The sequence below is a fragment of the Octopus sinensis genome, linkage group LG17 (assembly GCF_006345805.1).
Source record: "Octopus sinensis linkage group LG17, ASM634580v1, whole genome shotgun sequence".
Classification (NCBI taxonomy): domain Eukaryota; kingdom Metazoa; phylum Mollusca; class Cephalopoda; order Octopoda; family Octopodidae; genus Octopus; species Octopus sinensis.
This window is the reverse complement of record NC_043013.1, coordinates 250,927-274,821: the sequence shown is the minus strand read 5'-3', so window position 1 is coordinate 274,821 and position 23,895 is coordinate 250,927. Positions and strand designations below refer to the sequence as shown.

The 23,895-nt window shown below is 34.9% G+C and overlaps 1 protein-coding gene across 4 annotated transcripts; it reads right to left on the bottom strand.

Annotated features, from left to right (window-relative positions):
* Positions 1–1,929: 1,929 nt before the first annotated feature.
* On the bottom strand, positions 1,930–20,754 carry LOC115221119 (flavin-containing monooxygenase FMO GS-OX-like 2). 4 transcript variants are annotated; one of them, XM_036510229.1, is made up of 5 exons: positions 20,736–20,754; positions 18,208–18,346; positions 13,785–13,924; positions 6,802–6,979; positions 1,930–3,918 (listed from the first exon to the last, which is right to left on the bottom strand). In XM_036510229.1, exons 2-5 carry the CDS (start codon positions 18,322–18,324, stop codon positions 3,292–3,294), a joined length of 1,062 nt encoding a protein of 353 aa, XP_036366122.1. In that variant the 5' UTR covers positions 18,325–18,346; positions 20,736–20,754; the 3' UTR covers positions 1,930–3,291. The 4 variants fall into 4 exon arrangements, with proteins under 4 accessions (XP_036366122.1, XP_036366120.1, XP_036366121.1 ...); XM_036510227.1 differs by lacking the exon at positions 20,736–20,754 and adding an exon at positions 20,696–20,724; XM_036510228.1 differs by lacking the exon at positions 20,736–20,754 and adding an exon at positions 19,722–19,742.
* Positions 20,755–23,895: the final 3,141 nt, after the last annotated feature.

The following is a 23,895-nucleotide window of genomic DNA, read 5'->3' as shown; positions in this document are numbered from 1 at the left end:
CAACTAAATTCAAATATGGACTTGTTTAATGTAAGTCCACCCTGATTAAGCAAACCTATAATGAATGGTGTTTAAGCTTTGAGAATCCTGTTTTTTTTTCTCTCGAGGCATATAGTAATACATTATCTCAGACTTCTTTTCCTTATTTTATCTTTTTCTAAATAAATTTCAAATAAAATGCTCCCCCCCTTTTTTTAAACTAATAAACAGGTAGCCTCTTTGTTTCCACTAATGTTTAATATAATTAAGGCATTTAATGTCTGTAACTTTATAGGTATACATTGAACTGGTTTTGATCAACTCTTATTATTTAGAATAGGTCACAATATATTGATTACAATGAGATATTAATTCTACTTCTAAACACTAATTCAGACTTAGGCTGGTATAAAACGAGTTGGATGACAAAATGGTGATTTGGGAGAGATTTGAGACTGAGCAATGACAATAGGAAGAATTTAATATGGATAATTTCCTAGGGCAGTCACTTGTCTTCAGTGGTTCACATTGAATAGATTAAAAGTTTATATTAATTCACCCTTCAGCTATGTTTAATTATACTTAGGATGATAAAAGTTGGATGAGAGAGAATTCACTCTGGTTTTGTTTCCCTTCCAAGAGTTTAAGGATCTTTTCTTTTTACTGAGATTGGTAACTAGGGTGTGTGACTAAACATGGAAAAGCAAGTAATATCTTTCTCTGTATTTAGTAAATATAAAAGTGAACTACAGGAGGTGATAAGATACAAAACTGACTGTTGTTTCTAGCATTTAATTGTAACAGCGAACAAATCATTGCATTCTTAGAGTCTTCAGGGGAATGTCAACTGCAATTGATATCAAGTTGACTCGTTCCATTTACTGTTTCTCTGTAACACTTTGTTCAGTAATTCCTCTTTTATTCTTTTACTTTTGTTTCAGGCATTTGACTGTGGCCATGCTGGAGTACCGCCTTTAGTCGAGCAAATTGACCCCAGCACTTATTCTTTGTAAGCCTGGTACTTATTCTATTGGTCTCTTTTGCCAAACTGCTAAGTTACAAGGATGTAAACACACCAGCATCGGTTGTCAAGCGATGTTGGGGGGACAAACACAGACACAAACATATACACACACATACATATACACACACATACATATACCTACCTACATACATATATATATATATATATATATATATATGAATAAATAAATGGAGTTGAACGAAGATGTTAATAAGATTCCTTTACTTTCGACATATGTTTCGAAAATAACATGGTCTTATTCCAAAGGAATAAACAGTGTAAGATGCAATCTTCCTATCAGGAAAGAAAGAGAGCCTCTTTCAACAACTAGACATTATAACAATTGCGATGACTGCCTACATGATAAATAACGTTATTAGGTATTTAAAAAAACCGTTAGTAGATTGATGTCAAAGGCAGATAGTAGGAAGAGAAGGGTTAAAGGAATGATAAGTAGGGAACAAATAGATTGATTAAAAGAATGTTCAAAGGCTTAGGAAAAGATTTCTTTATTGAAGTGAAGTGCAAGTTAAACTAATTGTTCAAACTATAAAGACTGGCGAAATCACTTATATGAGTAAAATGTATGTTTCTGCCAGAGTTTACATTTGTAAGATCTCTCTATAAGTGTGTTTAAAAGGGGATTCTTCTCTAAGAATCCTCTCATAACATGCCTCATTTCAGGTTACTTGTATTCTCCATTGTTTAAATGCCACATAGACCAGGACAAGATGCTCCAGCTTGATGAGTCTGGATGTTTGAGATAGACTTCATGCATGCAAGTGGCTGTGAGGTTGAAAAGATTTGATCTGAGAGCCACACACCAGAAAAAGTGGCCCAAATTCTTGTAATAACGTTACTGAAAAGCTCTTCGAAGCCTCTGAACTAAAACTTCTTAATTATAAAGAAAAGAAACAAACACAAAATTCACTTTAAGTAATATTTTTATTTTGGGGGAAAATAGTAAAACTTGAAATGATAGGGAATGTTTATACATGAAATAAGATGTTTGAAAATATGAAGTTGGTTCCAGGAGATTTTGAAGTCAGAACGTAAAGAAATATAAATTAATACCACAAAAAAATTTGTTTGGTGTTGCTCTACTGATTCTGGCAAGCCCAGAGCTGTATTTATATCACCGGTAATGCTAATGTATTCCGGGGACATGCATACACACACACACACACACACACACACACACATATAGTGGTAAGAAATCCTCAAGAGAACTAAACAGCAGAAGGTCTTCAGAAAAGGAACCCCACCCAGCCAAGTGTTTTGGCCCTTAATGCCTTACACTCTAAGGGCCACATCCAAGTCTTAAACTGAAATCTTACTCAATACATTTGGCAGAATACAAAATAATTATTCCTTAATAAGAATAATATCGACAGTGTCTTTGAAGTTTCTGCCTGCTTCTGATGATGGCTCAACTGGCCAAAACTTCAAAGTTACTGTCAATACTGTTCTTGTTAAAGAATGATATATGTAATTGAATTGATGAGGATTTATAAGAAATGAACCCCTGTTTAATATTCCTAAAAGAAAGGGATCAAGTTTAGCTTTAGTGGTCTACATGAAATAAAAGGATCATTGTCAGATTACAGACTTAGATCCCTGAGGACTTAACTCTACCAAGGTCCTCAAGGGAGCCCACTTCTCTACATTACAACATTTACCACATTTATTCAAATTGATTTTTTTAACCTGAATCAAGGAGAGGGATATGCATTGGTATACAGCCAGAAACCACACACAGTTTACCCTTCAGCTTTCTCCATATCTGACCCCAAAAAGGGCAACAGTAAAATGAAGGTAGTTTCAATTTTCTCTAATTATGTTAAGAAGATTTTTTAAAAATCAGTAAACTTGAATGAAAAAGAAATTTGTTGCTTATCCTGACTGCATAAATATAACAAACTGCCAATGGTTTAAGAGAAGAAGAAAAATATTTCAAGACATTTTCCAAGATGAATGTTGATAACATTAATGGAGGTTCTTCAAGATGCTGCTTAATAAAGTTGGTTTCCAAAAGACATGCTTATTCAGAGATACTCAGTGAAATTTAATCATCAAATATGTGGTTATTATACTTGTGATTAAAATTAATCTCTTAATATTCAGGCTTGAGTTGCTGCAAGCTACAGTGGAATACAGGACATAGAAATGAAAGAGTAAATAATATTGAAAGTTTTTCCCAAATTGAAATGAAAGCAAAGGAAGGGGAAAAGTTGAGACATTCTTCCAAGTTTCTTCTATTTTGTTGTGACTAAAACTGGCCACACAGTCTAGTTCTGCACTCCGACATAGTTGTCATTCTTCAAGTAATAGTTGTATTTCTTATACTCCAAAAGATTATTGATCCTGGTGTAGTGAATTTTGTCAAACAAATCTCTCACTTGTTTTGAAATTGGTCTCGTCTCAGCCATTGAAGTGATGTCATCGTTGTAGTCCCATTGTTTTCGACCAACCATTGTATGTGTATGTCGATGAGGCATCCCCTCATTCCGTCTTGTCTCATAATCTTTCTCTATGTCTTGAAGCATTTCTTCATAAGAAGGTAGTTTCATTGAACCATCCAAATTGGCCATCATAAACTGCACTTGACAATGGAATGTTGGAAAAGGACAAACTTTCTTTGTGACACCAATGAAATTGAGTGAGGGATGTTTAGCATGAACAATATGTTTAAACAGTGGGTAAACTCGTCCATCAGTTATATTCAGGTTACATTCTTTAGTGAGGAAAGGAAAATCATATTTGTATCCGGTACAGAAAATTACTGTGTCAACTTCTAAATCACGGCCATCTTTGAGATTCACAAAATTTTCAGAAAAACTTTTTATTTCGACAGTTTCTTCAAGGTTTTCTGGCAATGGGCTGGTTATTTGCTTACCACGATGGCTGAGAAATACCTGAAACAAATTAAATGAAATTAATTTGTATAAATGTAGGCAACAATCAAAAAGGCACTTGTAACGGGTCTCAAGCAGATTACCGTGTTAGACATTGCACAGAAATTGTTCTCTATGCATGACCTTAATATTAACCCCTATTTAAGTATATAAATTAAATTAAGGATAGTTATGGCCATATAAACGATTTAGAATGACACATCTTTACATTAAGAGACTCATTCATAAGAAGGCAAATAGTTCTATAAATAGTGAATAGCTTGTTCCAGGATTGAAGTTTCTCACACAACTACAGAAGAGACTAATTGAAATTGCACAACTTACTGTAAACCATTCTAGCTATAAGAATGGTTAATTCTTTTGAAGAAGGACATTTTTACAACAATTTTAAAATAAATTTTCAGTGATGCTTATTTTTAAAGACATTCATAGAGTAGACTAACTAGAGAACTTTTCTGTTTGGTTGCCAATTTTCAATCTCTTCAATTTCTGCTCAAATTGATTTTATATTTGGTCTAATGATATGGTTTTATATGCTAATCACAACTTTGAAATTCATTCAATAAATAACAAGGTTTTAGCTTTTAAAATTTTTCAAATTTTGGATAATTTTAGCCAATTATAAGCTACAGACACATTCATGTCTGTTTCCATAGTAAGAAGCCAAGCATGAGAACTTTTCTGTCTGCAATAAAGCACGTGTTGACTAATATTTTCCACTCACTGAAGTGGTCGTCAGATGTGCTAAAAATAACAGCCAAATAGGCCTTAAATCATGCACCAAAATAACTTTCTGTTATATCTTGGGATAATCACATGAATTCTCATGTGTAAAATACAAATTCACAAAGATTTTTTGAAAATACCAAAAAATAGAATCGTGATGAGGGGGTTATATGGTGTGCCTAAAGCAGAATTTGATTTGCTTGCAGTTGGCAAGACGTTCTGTTACACACAAAATGACAGCTTCCAAATCCTGTTTTCTGACTTTAAACCTCTATATTGTTTTTAAAAAAATTCTTCAGGACAAAGTGAAATAGCTCCTGAGATTCAGCTTGCAAAACTACATTAATGTATCAAATTTTAAAGCTTTCAATAAACTTTGAAATTTCAAAATTTGGCAGCCAAACCAAAGAGATCCCCAATTAACATTATGTAATACTTAAAAGTAATTTTCTTAAAACAAAAGACATTAATTATTCCAACAAATACTTTCTTTCATAATCTGCCAAGCAGGAATTACTAAATGTAATTGAATGTTAAATATTACAGACCAAGGTAGCCAGCCATTTACTTTCATTATTGAATATATTTGTTCTGTAAATACTGCAATACGAAGATGCTTGCTGATCACGGGACAAAAACCAAAACTATTCAATATCGAAAGTGAAACCAATTGAAGCCTTTTTAAATGATGTCTGCTGGTGGAGATCGTTTCTTTTTCTTTTTGTTTGTTGGTTTACAAAGTCATAATCAGAAACAAAGATTTCAACTTTCCATGGAATTTTTTCCGACTTGGGTAACCTTTGCCCCACCCCTGGTGCCTAGAGAAGCTAGCAAGAGTCATGTTTCATATATAAGCGAGAAGAATATGAAACCGTTACAGGATTAATTCACTAGTTTTATATATTTGCACATGGAGATGATTGTTGGCAGACATGCGTGTGACGAGGAATGTTGGTCGATCAGGGCTCAGATATGAGGAGAAGACGAAGAGTAACATCTCAGCAGTCAATATAGACCACAGCACCTTGCAGCCATCGAAATGGTATAAGAGACTTTCTCTCAACCAGGCAAAGAAGAGAAGCGGTTGTGACCCCATAATCCTCATACTTGCAGCATCTGCTTGCTTCTTTGCAAATCGTTGGGGCGACTTAAATGGCACATTCGACATAAGTATTATGACTGTCAAATAAAGTATAGGTTGTCGGATCCTCATACGTTGACGATGAGAGATACACAGGTAAGAATATAAATGTGTAAGTCTATTCGCATCTATCTGTATCTGCATACATATTAATGTGTACGTATGCGCTCACGCAGTAAGGATATATACAAAAATATAGTAAGGGACGAACGAGGAAAGTTTAAATCATGGAAGAGATTCAGAGTGAATTTTCTTAGGAAATGAAATAGAGTTATGTCCCTTGTGTCAAGAACTTAAAATATTTATGTATAGAAATTATATACATCTCGAAATAAATACAGTAATAAAAGGGTCAAACAGCTATAGAATAAATTCCTAATTATATCAGAGGGTACACGAAGCACCAGCTTGCTAGAAAATGGAAGTAAAAACCCCCAACTTAACCCCCAATCTCACTCAAAATACGCAATGGACCAACAGAGCTGGAGCAGTGCCTTAAAGGGTTTTACTGAAAGAAGTTGAGTAATTTGTCTGCATCCCTTCAAGAAATATGTTAACCTTTGTTCCATGAGATTCTGCCCCATATAGCTGAAAATGATACCAATTCTTAGCATATAACCAAATGCTTAGAATTACGTATCATCTAGGGGCAGGAATCAAAACAAATATCCAACTTTTTGGCATCTGCCTTTTCTTTTAGAGCTTTACGACTTATAATTTATTTCTATTGTTTTTATAAAAGAATTTCAACATTTTTATATCATACAAATAAATTGTTTAAACATCCATAATTCTCTATTTTCTTTCTTTCAATATATATATATAATATATATATATATATATATATATATATATATATATAGAGAGAGAGAGAGAGAGAGAGATAGACAGACAGACAGAGAATATCCAACTGACTCAGCTACTATATTACAGGCAAAATTTCCTTCTGACAAGTCATTTCAGGTTTATGTCTTGCTACAATTATATAAATATAAAAAAAACAATTCTATGCCAACCTTTTTTGCCTGACTGGTGAGGTCCATTGCTATATCAATGCCAGAAGCTCCGCCTCCAAGACAAAGAACTGTTTTTCCCTTGAAAACTTCAGGGACCCTATAATCATGACTGTGTAGAAAAGATCCTTCAAACTGCTTGAGTCCAGGTATTTCAGGAATATTTGGTATAGAATAATGTCTGGAATGAACAATGGAAGACAAAACAATAGACAAAATTTAATCATATTTTCAAAACATTAGAATTGATTTTTTTTCCTATCTAATAACTTTTATTTTCTATTTAATGATTTATATTATTCTAATTACAAGAAAACTAATGTAATTAAGTTTTCATAACTTTTAATTATCCTACAGAAAAAAAAAAGAAAACAGTAAAAATAAACTGATACCAACAATATTTGATAATAAAACTAAAGAATAAGGTGAACATGAAAATTTGTTGGGTTATTTTTTTCATTTTTTTCCCTTTCTGTTGTTTTCATTTCACCTTCCAGTTCCAATGCAAGGTCCTGGATTTCAACATAAATCAACTTAGAAATGGATTAATTGAATCCTGCTTCATTTATTTGTATTATAATTAACATCACTCTGTTGTGCAGGGAACTGCTGCAGTGGTTTGGAAATATATACACAGCATCACATTTGTTGGTAAAGTTATTTTTTGAGGTGCTTTCAGAGTTTTATATTGTAGAGTGTAGCAGGCATCTAGTGATGTCTTTCGTAGGTTTTTCACTTCATCTGAATTTATAAGTGTTGTAGTTGTAATTTTATTTATAAATGTCATTGAGTTTGTCTCTGAAGTGAGACCAGAGTGACATGTCCTGTCTTTCCTTGGTCTTTTTTATAGATTTGGTACATCCAATTCTTGGTATATTTCTTTCTTCAGGGCTTTTAAACATTTAGTAATATTAGTTTATAAACAGAATTTATCGCACAACACAGATGGCATCTGTGATTATTGGTTTTGTTTTTCTTTTATCTTTAATGCAAAAGGTATCAATATAACAACTTTCCAAATGCAAGATATAAGCAAAGGAAAAAAAACCCCAAAAAACCTAGACTATAATTTCCAATGAAAATATCTATGATAAAAATGTGAGTTCCTTAGTATTTCCAACAAATTAGCTGGAAAAGAAAAGAAGGAAGACAATGAAGAGGAAGGAATGAGGAGAGAAAGAGGGCAGAAAGCAAATGGGACAACATTTATTTAGATTAAAACATGAATAGTGATGTTATCTGAAGGTAGTTGTAATAAAATAAAAAAAGGCCAGGTGACTATACAACTTAAGATTTATGTTAAGTTGTATATGCCAACTTAAAAGTATTATATAATATCCGTCTTATAGCAACTGTTATCCAGAGTAGTCTTGTGTAATTCTAAGAAGTGAAATATATAACCGTACAATAAATTTATGTAGCATATCTAGTCTTGTAGTACCTACTACTTATCACAACTCTTATAGTGCCATTTTGTTAAGTTAATTTGAACATTGTAGGAATCATATTTCAGATAAAGAGGGGATGATTTCTGATAAAAGTTTATTTTTGCTGAAATTCTCAGAAGGTGTGCTAAACCGTAATGGTTTCTTGTGAAACTATTTAAAGGTTTCACTTGAATTTTTGGGATGAGAAAGAAACTTAATTTCGTTTTTGGATTTCATTTGCAAGATTCTGTATGTGAGTTTGTGTGTAGAAGCATATTCTGTTGTGTCTGGGAAGAGTCATTCTCTTTTGGTGCCTTATTATTCAACACACTCACCTGTAAAATTTCCACTTATTTCTTTTTTATACTGGTGCGTATGTTAAATTATAAGGCACCAAAAGAGAATGTCTCTCCCCAGACACAAGAGAAACTTAAGATAAAAAATAAAAGGTGATGATAAAGCATCATTACAATGTTAGAGATATTTAAAAGAATATTATCCAGAAGCTGATAAAAGTAAATTTTGTAGGAGAGAGAGAAAGAGAGAGTATTCAGTTGTGTATTTCTATATTTTGGGCCATGAAGCAATATAACAAGGTATAACTTGTAATGTTTGGGTTGAGATGAGTCAACATAAGATGGTAAAAGTTTAACCCTTTCATTACCAACCTGGCTGAAACCACTTCTGGCTCCGAGTACAAATGTCTTGTTTTCATAAGTTTTGAATTAAAATCTTCCACCAAACCTTAGTCACAATTTATGTTCTTAACACTAACTTAATGATAACTAAGTTATTTTACTAAATTCTTTGTTATATTTAAAGTAATTGAAAGAAACACAAAGCTTCTCAAAATAAATACAGTAATGAAAAGTTTAAGGAGTTAGTTGCAATATTATTTGCTTCAGTCACTTTTCTGGACTTTTGAATTGAAAGAGATCCAGACATGAAGGCTGGAGGGGCTTGAAAGAATATGAAATCTATGAAACATCTGTGTCTAATCCATTTAACTCAAAATGGTGACGTTATCTTATATATAAAACAGAGTTTGTATGTGTGTCTGTGTGTCTGCATATGTTCCTTATGGATTCAAGAACTGAGTTGCTGATTTTGATGTATGAGGTATCAAAAGATTTGACTACCAAATAAAGTATGTTTTTTGCACAACACTTCTTTTTTACTACAAAAATAACCTCAAAAACAAGGTCAGGTCGCACAATTTTGAGGTTTGTAGCTAAGGAAGGCAACTCTGCCTGAGACATACCTGCGTGTGTGTGTGTGTGTGTGTGTGTTTTGTTGTGGTGACAAAAATTACTTTTTCTCAGAATATTTTGCTTCAGAATAATTTTTAAAGAAATCTGGACATCTTTCTGACTGCTTACCATTCAACTTCAAACTACAATTGCTAATTGTTGGAAGTCAAGTAGACTGAGATGTACAAATAGTGTTTATCGTATAGAGTGGAAGTTCAGTATAAAGTTTTCAACTCATTATCTTGTGGTTAGTAATCCATTACCTTAAATTTGAAGCCATTAAGTCTTTAAACATTATTTTACTGGGTTTAGTATTTTGAATGTCCTCATGATGGGGTATCACCTTCAAAAATTTAATTGATCATACTAACCTCAGTACGTATTTCAATCTGGCATTTATTTTATAGGCCTCTGCTTGATGAACTGCTAAGTTTGAGACAGTGGGACACAATACTCGATTTAACAACAAACGTAAACACATACAAGGGATTAAGAAGTTGACTTGATAACAACGAGGTCTCAGGTTCAATCCCACTCTGTACTATTTGGGCAAGTCTCAGGTTGACTCAGGCCTTCTTAAGTGAAAGTAGGTAAATGAAAACTGTGGGAGCCTGTTGGATGGAGTGGACCCTTAATATAAAGGGCCAACTTTCTTACACACAGTGTCACACTGATTTTGCCTGAGAATTTGGTTAACGATGCAAGTGCATAACTGGATTAATGATCATTGTCCAAACTGATGAAGGACCCATTTACTTTTATGTTAAACTTAATATCCACAGCCCTGTCTCAGCTGGTCAATACCTTACTTTAACTACCAGGGTTTCTATGATGGTATTTATGTTTGTGAGTGTGTGTGTGGTTTTATGATAGAATTTACGGGGGGAATACATAGTTTTACTATAATGTTTGTATATTTTATCTCTATAATTTTCTAAATATTATAAGAAGCACAAAGGAAGAAAAGTAGGGAGAAAGAGAAAGAGGGGGAGAAAAGACAAGGGGGAGGGAGAAAAGACAAGGGGGAGGGAGAAAATGAAGATGAAAAAAGGTTAATGAAAATATTTAAATAATTTTCCAAATCATCAAATAATTAAAATAAAAAAATATCTAGAGAGAAAAACAAAGAAAAAAATTTAGTTTTAAATTCAATTCATGGATTTTTAAAAAACTGTTATTTGTTTAAAACTCATGGAGGTATTTAAAAAAAAAATCATACTTTAAAAAATTGAATAGTAATTGTTGTTTAACAATTGGCTGAAGGCCATTAATATGTTAGGCAGGAATTGAAGCTGCAGGCTGTCAAATAGTTTGATGGTTTCAAAAGCAATTCAGGATATTTCTTCAACCATGAAGGAATAAAATATAAAAGTGAACACTCAGTGAAAGTTTAGCAGAGTAAATAAGAGAAAAAGAACTTAGAAGAATTTTAACCTCTTAGTATTTAAACCGTCCATATCCGGCCCAAATATTCTACCTGTTTATGTTCAAACTAGCCAGGTTCAATCTTTCACACCTACCCAACAATGTCATTCTAAAAATGAACAATCACATCTTGATATCTTGAAGGTACAAGATAATTCAGGATTAATTCAAAACAATGTGAATAAAGAAGAAACACATTTGACAGAGTAACCTGGATGCTAAAGAGTTAATGTGATGAGGAATAAAATAGATACAAATAATTGCTGCTTTGTTTGTGCTGAAAGGATTTCTAAGTTCTATGAATCATAAATGGTTATTCTAAAGCAATTTAGAATCTGTTTGTTTGAAGTGTTTCACTTTTTCCTTTTACATTAAATGGCAGCAAGGAAGATTCTATGTGAATGATTGCCTAGCTGAAAACTACAGCTGAATGTGCCTCAAATCACACTCCATCATTTAAATGAACTTACAAGGACACACTGGATAGTATTTTGGTGGAACTGTTATCCATCAATGCATGATTTAGTTGATATAGCCAGCCATTATAGCTCACACATAGATACACGCTGCCGCCTGTCATTAAGTCGCAGGAAAATTTTAATCAGTCTCAGCCAAGCCCCTAAGAAAGTCAGCCGTAATTTGTCATGTCACTGTCAGAGCTCAACTCCCCCCCATGTGGACATTTTACAATATACAGTAAGTGTTACATGTTATTCATGCTGCCTACACAGTCTTCTGGATTTGTGACCCTATAACAAGTAGCTCAAACTTTTCTGCTATACTTCTGAATGCTGTCAAGTAAACCTTGATTTAATGCTATCATCATTTCTTCTTATAATAACTTATGATGTTCCATTAAGCCTTCTCAATGTTGTCTGTCATTGCATTGCAACCACTGTTATGAAAAGTCAGATGTTATTTTAGTGCCTATTCACCGAAGCATAATTCTACATACAATAAGTCTTGAAAGAAAATAGCCCACAAAAAGACAATAGTATGATCTTGTCTGAAATACTTTTAATCATAAATCTGTTAAAGTAAGGATGATGGCCAATTAATTAGCAACAATGTCAATTTGTTTAGTTGCTGTTTGTTTGTTTTTTTGTCTATAAAGATTCTCTATTTTTGGAGGCTAAATGTGATGATGTAATGTTTATTTCTTCTCTAAGAGATTATAGGTAGAAGAGAAGTGAAACTGACCTCAAGCAGGGGTCAAGCCTATCTCCATACATGAGAAAAACCTCCAATGATTACAAACTGGAGCACAAGACATGAAATATCAAGAATGATGAAGAGAAGTTGGTGAAACCAGTTCAGTATTTCATTAGTGTTTATTATATCAATCCTAATGTTGAAAAATGAAGGGCAAAGTTGACCCAGAATGATAGAATAATAATTCTACATTGTTTTAAGTTCATAATCCTACCCCTTTCTTCTTACGAGCTTATAGCTTATTCATATATATAATATACAGGGTACAATGGGTAAATTGTTGCCATTTTATATTTTTAATTTCATGCATGTGCATTGTTTGTTTGTGAGTTGTTGACTACATAGTATAGTAGGGTCAGTTGGGCACCATCTGTGAGAAAAACAGCACCATCAAGCAATTCACTCTGCCAGAAATTTAGAAATGACATCTGTGCTGCTTAGCATTCATGACAGTGGTTCCAATACAAACATTTCAGAGTGTTTCGGTGCCAATCTGAGGACATGTACCGAGAGTGATAAAACTCAAACATCCAGTCAACATCATGGTGTTTGGGGTGATCACTAGTGATGGCAACGTTATGCCTCCATTCATCTTCCCACATGGCCTCAGACTCAACATGTCAACATGGAATCCTAAATCAAGTACCTGGAGAAGGTAGTACTGCCCTGGGTCAAGAGGGTGGCTGCTGGAACAGGACTCTGCACCATGTCACACAAGCAGGAGAACCCAGTCATGGCTGTCAAACAATTTCTGCAATCACATCACCCCTAACATCTGGCCTCCTAACTCCCCAGACTGCAACCCCCTTGATTATTACGTGTGGGGTGCAGTTGAGTGAGAGACCAACAAAACTCTTTATAACACCAAAGATGAACTGAAGGCAAGGATTATGGCAGCATTCACCAACTTAAACAAGGAGACCGTCCAGAAGAGTTGCAGGAGATTCCAAAAGCTGTGGCTGAAGCCAATAGTAATTTTATTGAATAAATTTACTCTTTAGTATTTCAAGATATTTTTATGTAATTTTGGTAAATATATCTGTTAAAATGAGATGTCAGTGTTATTTTCATTTTTGTGTAATTTAGTTTATTCACTGGACCCTTTATAAAATAGTTAGGAACTACTGCTTAACCCAGTATTTCCCAAAATGGGATCTGAGGAATCCTAGGATTTTGCAAAAAATTCTACGATTCCCCAAATTAAAGGATTCTAATAAAACTTGATAAACTACTATTTTATAAAAAATGTCATTTGCCATTTTCAAAATAAGTTACATGTCATTTTTTAATGATAAAATTCTTCAAAACAAGTTTTGTTGAGGGTCTCTGCAAAATAACAGTATAGTTCCACAACTTTTGGGAAATCATGTGAAGGTTCCTTGGCAAAATAAATTTAAGGAATATGAAATAATAAAAATGAGAGAAGCCTATAAATTAGTCAAAGCTGTTGAAAAATGTTTTCTTTTTTTTTAGAATTGTTTTAGTTTATAAAATCGCCTAAATAATTTTCTTTTTACTTTAATTAAAATGATTTAGAAAAGATTTAAAAATGAAGAAAAAAATATTTGAGGGAAAATGTTTTAAGAAAAATACTTTTTTAGTTTTATATATTAAAAATAAATTTATGAATAAAGAAAAACAAGATTATTTTTCTTTTTGTTCAGTGAATTACCCATTGCAAACTACGACAGAGTCATAGGTTTCAGATGTGGAGGGTGCAGACGAGTCTTCGACGTCTTTGTACGTGACGCACCATTTTATAGAGCCAGTGTTTGTTGTAATCATTTCAACTCTTTCAATTTGCGTCTTTAACTGCAATATTTATGAATCATAAACCAGTTCAACATTTCAATGGACACACAATACATAAGTAAACCATTAAATAATTAATGAAAAAATATAAACAAAAAGAAGCAATGATTTCTAATAAATGTTCGTTTTATGTTATTGTTTCATTTTAATCTGTTTTGCCTGTGATCTTTCTCTCCCCTTTCACTCAAATATCTCCAGTGTGAGACATGCTAAAGCAAGGAAGTTCCCATGACCATATATTACATGTAAAAACATTTCCCACATTCCTGCCTCATAGAATATCCTCAAAAAAACAATGCAGAACTCTGTAACGAATCTACCAAGTATTTCCATTAATCATTGTTTTTCAGTGTGAATGGGCTCTGGTACAAGTCAGAGTGTCTTTGAAATTGCAAGGATACATTCCAGACACACACACACATCATCATCATCATTTAAGATCCATTTTCAATGCTGATGTGGGTTTGACAGAATCCAGCAAGCTGCAGGGTGGCACTGAACTCCAGTGCTTGCATTGGTGTGATTTCTGTAACTCAATGCCCTTCCTAATGCCAACCACTTTACTGCATGTACTGGTACTTCCTTGTCTGTCAGTTCAATAACAAATGTCTTCAGTCTCTGATTGTAAAGCATCTCATGCCTGACTTCATGCTTCTCAGAGCTCAACTTCTATTCAAGCAAATCTCATACATCCATCTTTTCCCCATTTGAATTACTGTGTGTGCAGGCCAGGTTATATACTGAAGACATTTACTTTGTAAACTGTGTGGCTCTTAGTTCAATCTTACCATAGTCCCAAGTTGATCAATAACTTTGAATGTGCATGTGGCGTGTGGGGGGAGTGTGTGTGTGAGTGTGTGCATGTGGGAGAGTGTGTGTGTGTGTGTTGTCTGCATCCATGCATGAGTGCATGTGTGTGTTTGTGTGTGCATCTATGCATACATGCATGTGTGTGTGTGTGTGTATACATGCATGTATAAAATGTATAAGCATATCTTTTGCCAGTACATATTAGAAAGTATACAAAAATTAGCAGGAAACAAAAAAGCTAACACTTTACAAAGTAAGTCACTTCATATATTTGTTCTGCATTGACTTAGAGATACTCCCTTCTCAATTCTCACTCTCAGAAATGCAAAGAACCAGTGGTTGGCTTGTTGGATGCCATATACAAAAAATAAGTAAATAAAAAATAAATTATAGCTATATCATTCCTTGGCTTGGTTACTCAATTATTCCTTGTAATAATAATCTGTGTATTACTTCTCAGTTGCTCATCTTGTATAAGGTATGTTAGTTGAGAGAAATAGATCAGGAAACTTTCTAGAAATTCATAGACATTGGAACCAAAATTTAGTAGTGAGTATATCAAATCTTAAATGATGTCAAAAGGCATATCAACCTTAGTATTTGCTAGCCTTGGCTATGATGCCTTAGTTCAAATGGAGGAGATTTGTCCATGCTCCTATCTATCTTCAAGGTTCCATGTCATATTTGATAAAGATGTTGCATTCCTTTTGTACTAATCTCTAAATGCTGCCAAGTGTTGCCTGTGTCTTTTCTTGAAGGCATTTCCATTCATTCCAATGCATGTTTTCATGGTCTTGTATAATTTAGCGATGTTAGCCTTATACACTAGTTCTTTTCCAAAAATGATTTTGTTCAGAGGACAGTTGTTGGTGGACCTACAATTACAAGATCTGTGAGGGTGTTCCTAATGTTATTACTCTTATTGTAATTGAAGATCATTGATCCTATGTTGAGGAGGCAACTGTAGCAGAGGCAGCTATCTGGGTGGCCTCCACATCCTACGTATCCTTAACAATGAAATAAAAGATATCAATGTAGGGTTATTCAGGGGCAGCAGTCAATGCGTCGTACATAATAATAATAGCTATGATATGGATAAGATAATTGTTACTAGTGATGGAAATAGGGATGGGAGATATGCAGGGATAATTCTATTTTAAAAATGATGTTATATAGAAGTAAATAATGGGAAAATGTAAAAAAAAGTTTTTAAAAATATCAAAATTAATTTTTTACAAAATGAAGTTGCTGATTCCTGCTGCATGGGTTGGGTCTTGAAGTTCATCAGAGTGGGAAAGTAAAAGGGGTTTTGCTGCTTAGGTTGTAGGCAAGTAAAAAGCCAAAGTAACAAAACAAAAACAAGGGTCAGAGGCATATCATTTCTAAAGACTTTCAAAAATTTAAAATTACACTAAAGTAATTACATGAATATCATAAACAGAAACAGCAATTAAAAGAAAATAGATAGAATTTGAGTGGCATGAAAAACAGATTGGGTCACTTGAGCCAAACACCTATGAGAGAAGCCATCAGATCGTTTGAACGAGGGAACCCTGTGGCATGGGCTGGAAATATTATTTTTTTACAGCCAATAAATTATGAAATAACAACATAAATAAAAAAAATACTTACATAAAAATCAAAAATTTAAACAATGTAAAACTGTAAAGAAAAAAACAAAGACAAACCAACAACCAGCTTCAGTAAAAAAACTTGTATGAAGAAATCATCAAGTCTTACGAGGCATTACATGCTTGTAGTAGTAGTAGTAGCAGCAGCAGCAATGATAGTGGTGGTATGAATAGTAAACAGGAGTGATGTTGTTGTTTTGCCCCAAGTCAGCACTGATGGAATAACTCTAAGACTACATCACAAAGGATCTCTTTTCTTTAAGGGCCAAAAAATAATATCGTCCCCAGCAGTTAGTAACCCTCTGCAACGTTTCTTGAATGCAGTTCCCCCACATCTAGAATGGCACAGCTACAAATAATGACCACTTAGATGGCACTCAAAGAAAGGCTACTCGACTGATTGGAATCATTTGATGTCACTCATCAATACTCTCCAACAAACCCTGATCCACAGACATCCTGATTCCTCATCACTTCTCTCGCTGTTCCTGAAATGGTTTCTCCTCACAGCTTGATCATGTGCTGCCATTACTACCACCACCACTGCTGCTTCTGCTATCAACACCAACTCCAGCACCACAGTAACTTTAAATAAATCTCAGTTAAACTCATTAACTGAGTCTATGAAGTAGGTTCAAGCCCTGCTTGGAGTACATTGACTTCACTTGCAGAGTTAATACTCTTGAGAAAGCTCTGAATGTCAATAAATTGTATCAAACAGTTCAAATTGAACATTAGCTGTATTAAATTGACTCAAATTTATCTTATCTCTCCATCTGTGAGTTGACTGCTTACTCCAGATCAACCAATGAAAAAGAAGAGCAATGATAATTCAGAGAAATTCTCGCATGGTAATGACAAAGAGATTTTTCTTGGGAACCAGACTCACTTTGATAACATAATGGCCATTATGGCTGCACAAACATAGAAATTCTGTTTTTTAAACAGTAAATATAACACTAAAAAAAAGATTTCAAATTTTGGCACAAGGCCAGCAATTTCTTGGGGAGGAGTAAGTTGATTACATAGACCCCAGTACATAACTGGTACTTATTTTATCAACCCTGAAAAGATGAAAGGCTAAGTAAACCTTGGCAGAATTTGAATTGAAAGTGTGAAGACAGACAAAATTCCGTTAAGCTTTTTGCCTGGCATGCAAACGATTCTAATAGATGGCCACCTTAAATAATAATAATAATAATAATAATAATAATAAAAATAATAATGATAATCCTTTGTACTATAGGTGCAAGGCCCAAAATTTTGAATGGTTGATTACATCGACCCCAGTACTCAACTGGTACTTACTTAACTGACCCCGAAAGGATGAAAAGCAAAGTCAACCCTGGTGGTACTTGAACTCAGAATGTGAAGGCAGATGAAATGCTGGTAAGCATTTTGTCTGGCATGCTAATGATTCAGCCAGCTTGCTGCCTTCAATAATAATAATAATAATAATAATAATAATAATAATAATAATAATAATAATAATGAAACAAAAAAAAAGTATTTAATAATCTATCAAAGAATTTTGAGTTAACCGTTTTGTTACAATATTTCTGTTGGAGAGTATTGGATTTGGTTTCAATTAATTTTGGAAATGGTAAAGAATTTCGTAAAATAACTTTATTATAATTAAGCTGGTGTTTGGAATATAAATGAAAATGAAATTATAGTGAAAGGCTTTAATTCAGATCAACTTTAAAAGCTAGAAATTTGTATTAAAGAACCATGGATGGTATCAGGTGAGTTGGTATCAAAAAGATTAAACAATGACAGAAAGGGGGAAGGGGGAGAGAGGGAGATATTTGTATTTTCATAGAAAGAGAAAATAAAAGTTACCTTGCTGTGAGCATAGAGGCCAAAATTGTTTGCATAATCTATGAGATAATCTTTGACATTGGTGTGAGTGATAAAAGAGGGCAGATTCTGTGAGAAGTGGAAGTCAGGAAATGCCATCACCTCCTTGGGTAAATTGGTTCTACATTGGTAGAGAAGAAGAATAAAATAAAAGATTAGAATATTTAAACACTTATTCAACAAAGCAAAAATAATATGAACAGCACGCATCATCGACGGTTTGACAGGAGCTGGCGAGGCTGGAGAGCTGCACCAGGCTCAAAATGTGTGTTTTGGCAAAGTTTCTACAGCTGGATGCCCTTCTTAATTCCAACCATTTTACAGGTGCTTTTTACATGGTACTGGCACAAGTGCTCTTTATATGACTCCAGCATGGGCTGTAAAGGACATGTCTATGTGTATGGATGGCCACAGTTTTAGCTACACAACATATATATATATATATGTGTGTGTGTGTGTGTGAGTGTGTATGTGTATGCACATACATTCATATATACATATATAAGTGTGTATGCATGTGCACACACACACACACACACACACACACACACACACACACACGTTATTACTGGAAGATCTATTTAATTTTTATTATTGTTTTATTGGTTTCATTCAAGCATAAAAAAACTCAGTTCTGACTTTAGACTCGTCCACATTTTATCAATTAGTATTTGCCAGTCTGTTAAGTTATGGGACATAGAATATTGATGTTGTAATTATTATAAATTAAACGCGAACACACACACACACACACACACACGTCTGTGAAGTTAAGAAGCTTGCTTTGGGACGATGTGGCTTCAGGTTCAGACCAACTGCATGGTACCTCTGGCCAGTATCTTCTGCTGTTAGTCCTGGGACGGCCAATGCCTTCTAAGTGAATTTGGTAAATGGAAACTGAATGGAAGACCGTCTTATATACCTATACATATATATATATATATATATATATATATATATATATATATATATATATATATATATATATATATATATGTGTGTGTGTGTGTGTGAGTGTGTATGTGTATGCACATACATTCATATATACATATATAAGTGTGTATGCATGTGCACACACACACACACACACACACACACCACACACACACACACGTTATTACTGGAAGATCTATTTAATTTTTATTATTGTTTTATTGGTTTCATTCAAGCATAAAAAAACTCAGTTCTGACTTTAGACTCGTCCACATTTTATCAATTAGTATTTGCCAGTCTGTTAAGTTATGGGACATAGAATATTGATGTTGTAATTATTATAAATTAAACGCGAACACATACACACACACACATACACACACACACACACACACACACACGTCTGTGAAGTTAAGAAGCTTGCTTTGGGACGATGTGGCTTCAGGTTCAGACCAACTGCATGGTACCTCTGGCCAGTATCTTCTGCTGTTAGTCCTGGGACGGCCAATGCCTTCTAAGTGAATTTGGTAAATGGAAACTGAATGGAAGACCGTCTTATATACCTATACATATATATATATATATATATATATATTATATATATATATATATATATATATTATATATATATATATTTGTGTGTGTATTTGCGTTCCTCCCTCCCTGCTGTTTGACAACCGGTGTTAGTTTGTCTACGTCCCCGTAACTTAACGGTTCGGTAAAAGACCGATAGAATAAGTGTCAGACATTAAAAAGGAAATGCTGGGGAGCGATTTGATCCTTCAAGGCTGTGCCCCAGTATGGTCGGCGTCCTGTGGAGTGAAACAAAAAAAAAAGATGAAGAGATGTTCTGGAATCTTCTGCTCGCCCCGATTCTACGCAATCCACCTCAATATAAAAGCGTGAAACACGCGTCACTAAAAATATTTGACGGAGACCTGAAGAGTACACGCGCACTTAGTAAGGTGATCGTCAGAAACGGCCTCGTGTTCAACAGCTACAGATCTCGTTTGCCTAATATGGGTGTATACACGTGTGTGTGCACGCGCATGAACGTACCATAGAAAACGCGGACGCGCACACTCTTGGCTATTTCTATGAAGCTCAGTGTGTGCGTGTAAATATATCTATATCTATATATACATATATATACATACACATGTATATATAGACACATTCTTAGTTAATGTTACAAATATTTCTTTTCAGGTTACAGTCGAAGCGAAAGAAGGGAGAGAGGAGAGGGGGGGAGAGAGAGAGAGGGAGAGAGAGAGAACCGGAAAAGGTAAGTGGGAGATGAGAAGTGACAGCGGCAAAAAATGTTAAATACATGAAATCTTGCTTCGAGCTAATGTTAGTATCTGTAACATAATGCTGTCTGTACTTTGGTTTTTTGTCAGACACACAGAAGATAAGAAGAGTGTAACTGGCAGCATGTAGTTAGCATTAGTTCGACTTGTGAGTGATAGAATGCGTGTGTGTGTGTGTGTGCCCTGTCTAGGAAATTTGCCAAAAGTCCCAACCGAAGATCCGACACCTGTTTGAAGTCATGCAATAATTCTAAAGCAAATGTTAACATTCACAGTTCAATTCTCGTCGTGGGTCAGGGTTTTTTTTTTTTTTCCTTTTCACCCTCGATTCTTTATTCTGTTATTCTTTAAATGGTTTCAGTGGTCGGACTGAATTTTAGCCAGCTACACCACTGCCTGACCAATGCAGCACTTGGTCATGATCCCTGACCAAATGATCAAACAATCTACATCTACAAGAATCGGGAAAATGTTCAGATAATTGTCGATCTCCTCTTATTCTGATTTTCTTTTTTTCCTCTCCTTTTCTCTTTCTAGTTTTGCCTATACATACATATGTATATATATATATATATATATGTAACGGTAGAAGTTTATTTTTGTCACGGTTGAAATTAATTGGTAAACTTCTCTCTCCCTCTGACCATTTGTCTTTAGTAGCTGCCTAATTGTGGCCATGACCAGTTGGTCGTTCACTAACTGATGGTCGCTCTCTCTAAGTCGGGTTGTCACTAACTCGAGTTGTCACCAACTGACTTTTGCTTGGGGGTTCTTGCTTTTATAACTATCCAGAAGAATAAACACATCGTTGAGAGCAATGGATTTCGTTGGTGGTATTTGGTGAAATAGAAGAGGTTAGAAGGGTCAAGTGGCAAAGACATTATTTTGCTTAGCTAAGGCATCTGGCAAATGTAAACTGCTGTCACGGAAAAACTATTGTTTTACCGTGAGAAAAGTGCTGTTGAAGTGTTAATTTAAATTTGGCTATCTAGGATCGAATCTACATCATGCCTGCAAGATCCAATATATATAATAATTGGCCCTTTTCGTCTATGCAGACGGTCAATTTAGCTTAGAGGTCACTTAATCGAACATATCAAGGGCTCCCTTTCTTGCAGCTTCTTTCATCGTAGATTCTTCTTATGATTGAAGCGCCGCACTTTCTGTCACAGTACTTGCATACCAAGACGATCGCTCGGCGCTCTGCATTTCTCTTGTTTTCCTTTCGCCGCTGACGCTTCTCAACTTGTTTGTTTCTGTAGCTGCTCTCCAGCAAAGCAGTTCCTTCCTTCACCACAGTTCTCCATGTTGTTCTCTCCTCAGCCCTCTCCTCCCAGCTGCTGACATCCACCTCACACTTGGACAAACTAGTTTTGCTAGTGTCCATATACCTCAGTTTTGGTCTTCCTCGTGGTCTCTTGCCCTGGGCCAGTTCTCCATAGAGCAGTTGCTTCGGGATTCAATGGCCATTCATTCTCCTGACACCCACCTCAGCCTTCTCATACACAAGATAGTTGTCATGCTTTGAAGATTCGCCTGCGCCAGCACTTCAACATTGGTGACCTTGTCGCGCTCAATACTACTGCAGCTCATTGTTTCGTTCCATGATGACATGAAGGCCACCATTCAGTTTGACAGTTTAATATCAGATAGCTTCAACATCAACAGCGGAGTAAAACAAGGTTGTGTCTCAGTACCAATCCTTTTCAGCATTTGCTTTGCTGTATTACTGCAGTATGCATTTCAAGAGTTGCCGGGCGATGTCTACCTTTGTTGCAGAACTGATGGGCCACCCTTTGATCTTTCTAGACTTCACAAGGCTTTGATCGCCCAAGGTGTCATGCAGTGGGACTGAACTCGGAACCATGTGGTTTGGAAGGAAACTTCTTAACACAAACGTGGATATACTAATAGAAAGCCATAATACTACAATTAGTATATTATCTCACCTGTTTGATACCTGTTTAAAATTTTGCATGAACTTGGTGGGTTATATGTTATGACGTAATCTATGAATGCATCAATAAAATTCTACCGAAACAGCTGTAGTAAATCTTAAACCGCATTTGTGTTCTCTTTTAGCTCTATACTTACATCACTAGAACCAATCCTGAGTTGGATCTAAGGCTTAAATTGGCGGGGAGGTGGGATAAAACATTTTCCCGGAAGGAAAAAAATGTTGTTTCCCATGTTGTGAGTTTAGTCTTGGCTGAAGTGGGGGTCAGCTGTGCCTGCATACATGTTTTCCATCCTCTTGTTTGAAAAGGGGGAAAACTACATTGTCAAAACAAATTTTCTATCATAAGGGCAGCGACTAAAAATTTCGCGTTTTGAGTTCAGAAAGACGCCGGGACCGTGTGAATTATTTTAGAATTGTTTTCCTTTCGGCAAAGTAAAGGTTGCCCAGCGTACTTCCTTTCCGGTAAGGCACACGTGGTTCCAGCAACTTCCAGTTGTTTTTACATGGGGTTCCTTCCTCTTTTAATCGCTATATATCTGCCCCCACTCCCACATATATATATATACATAGACACAACCACACATACTTACATACTTCTCTCGAAGGTTATAAAATTCTTATGATGTGAACATTATATGTGAGTGTGTGTGTGTGTGTGTGTCTGTGTGTATGCGTGTGTGTGTACTGGTGTCTTTCCTTATAAGTTACAGAAGAAATGCGAGAGAAAGAGCGAGACAAAAATAGAAGGAAAATGCAAAAGGCATGGAAAGTGAAAATGCCACAACTATACGCGAAGCGAGTCTTTGTTGGAGCTAATGTTAGCATCTGTAACATAAAACTGTTACTTTTCGAGTGTCAAACAAATGCAAGGACAGTGTAACAAACAGTTTAGTAGTTACATTAGTTTCACATGGAAATTATATAACAATGAGCATCAGTAGTTGTGGTGTGTGTGTGTGTGTGTGTGTGTGTGTGTACGCGTGCGTATGCGTGTGTGTGTGTGTGTGTGTGCCGTGGAGGAAATTCATTATAAAATGCTTGCTGTATAGCAGCAACTTTTAAAAGCCTGAGAGATGAAGAACAGCTGTAAAGCAAACAGTTATGCTCTAAGTTCAAATCTCGCCGGGGCCAGTTTTTGCTATTTTCTTTCCAGAATGGGTAAGTTATTGTGGTTGATCTAATAAAATAATAAGATTCCACAAAATTTCTGCCTTTGCCACAGAATTTAATTGGCAATGAACTTGTAGAATCGATAGTCATATCAGACTAAATGATTAGTCCACATTACTCCGTATATATGCACATGCACACACACACACATAATGCATATAAATATATATATATATATATATATATATATATATAAAACCATCCGAATTTCTGAGTACCTCATTTCTTCTAATATAAAATACCTGTACATCATCTCCAAACTTTCTAATATATATACATACACATATGTGTGTGTGT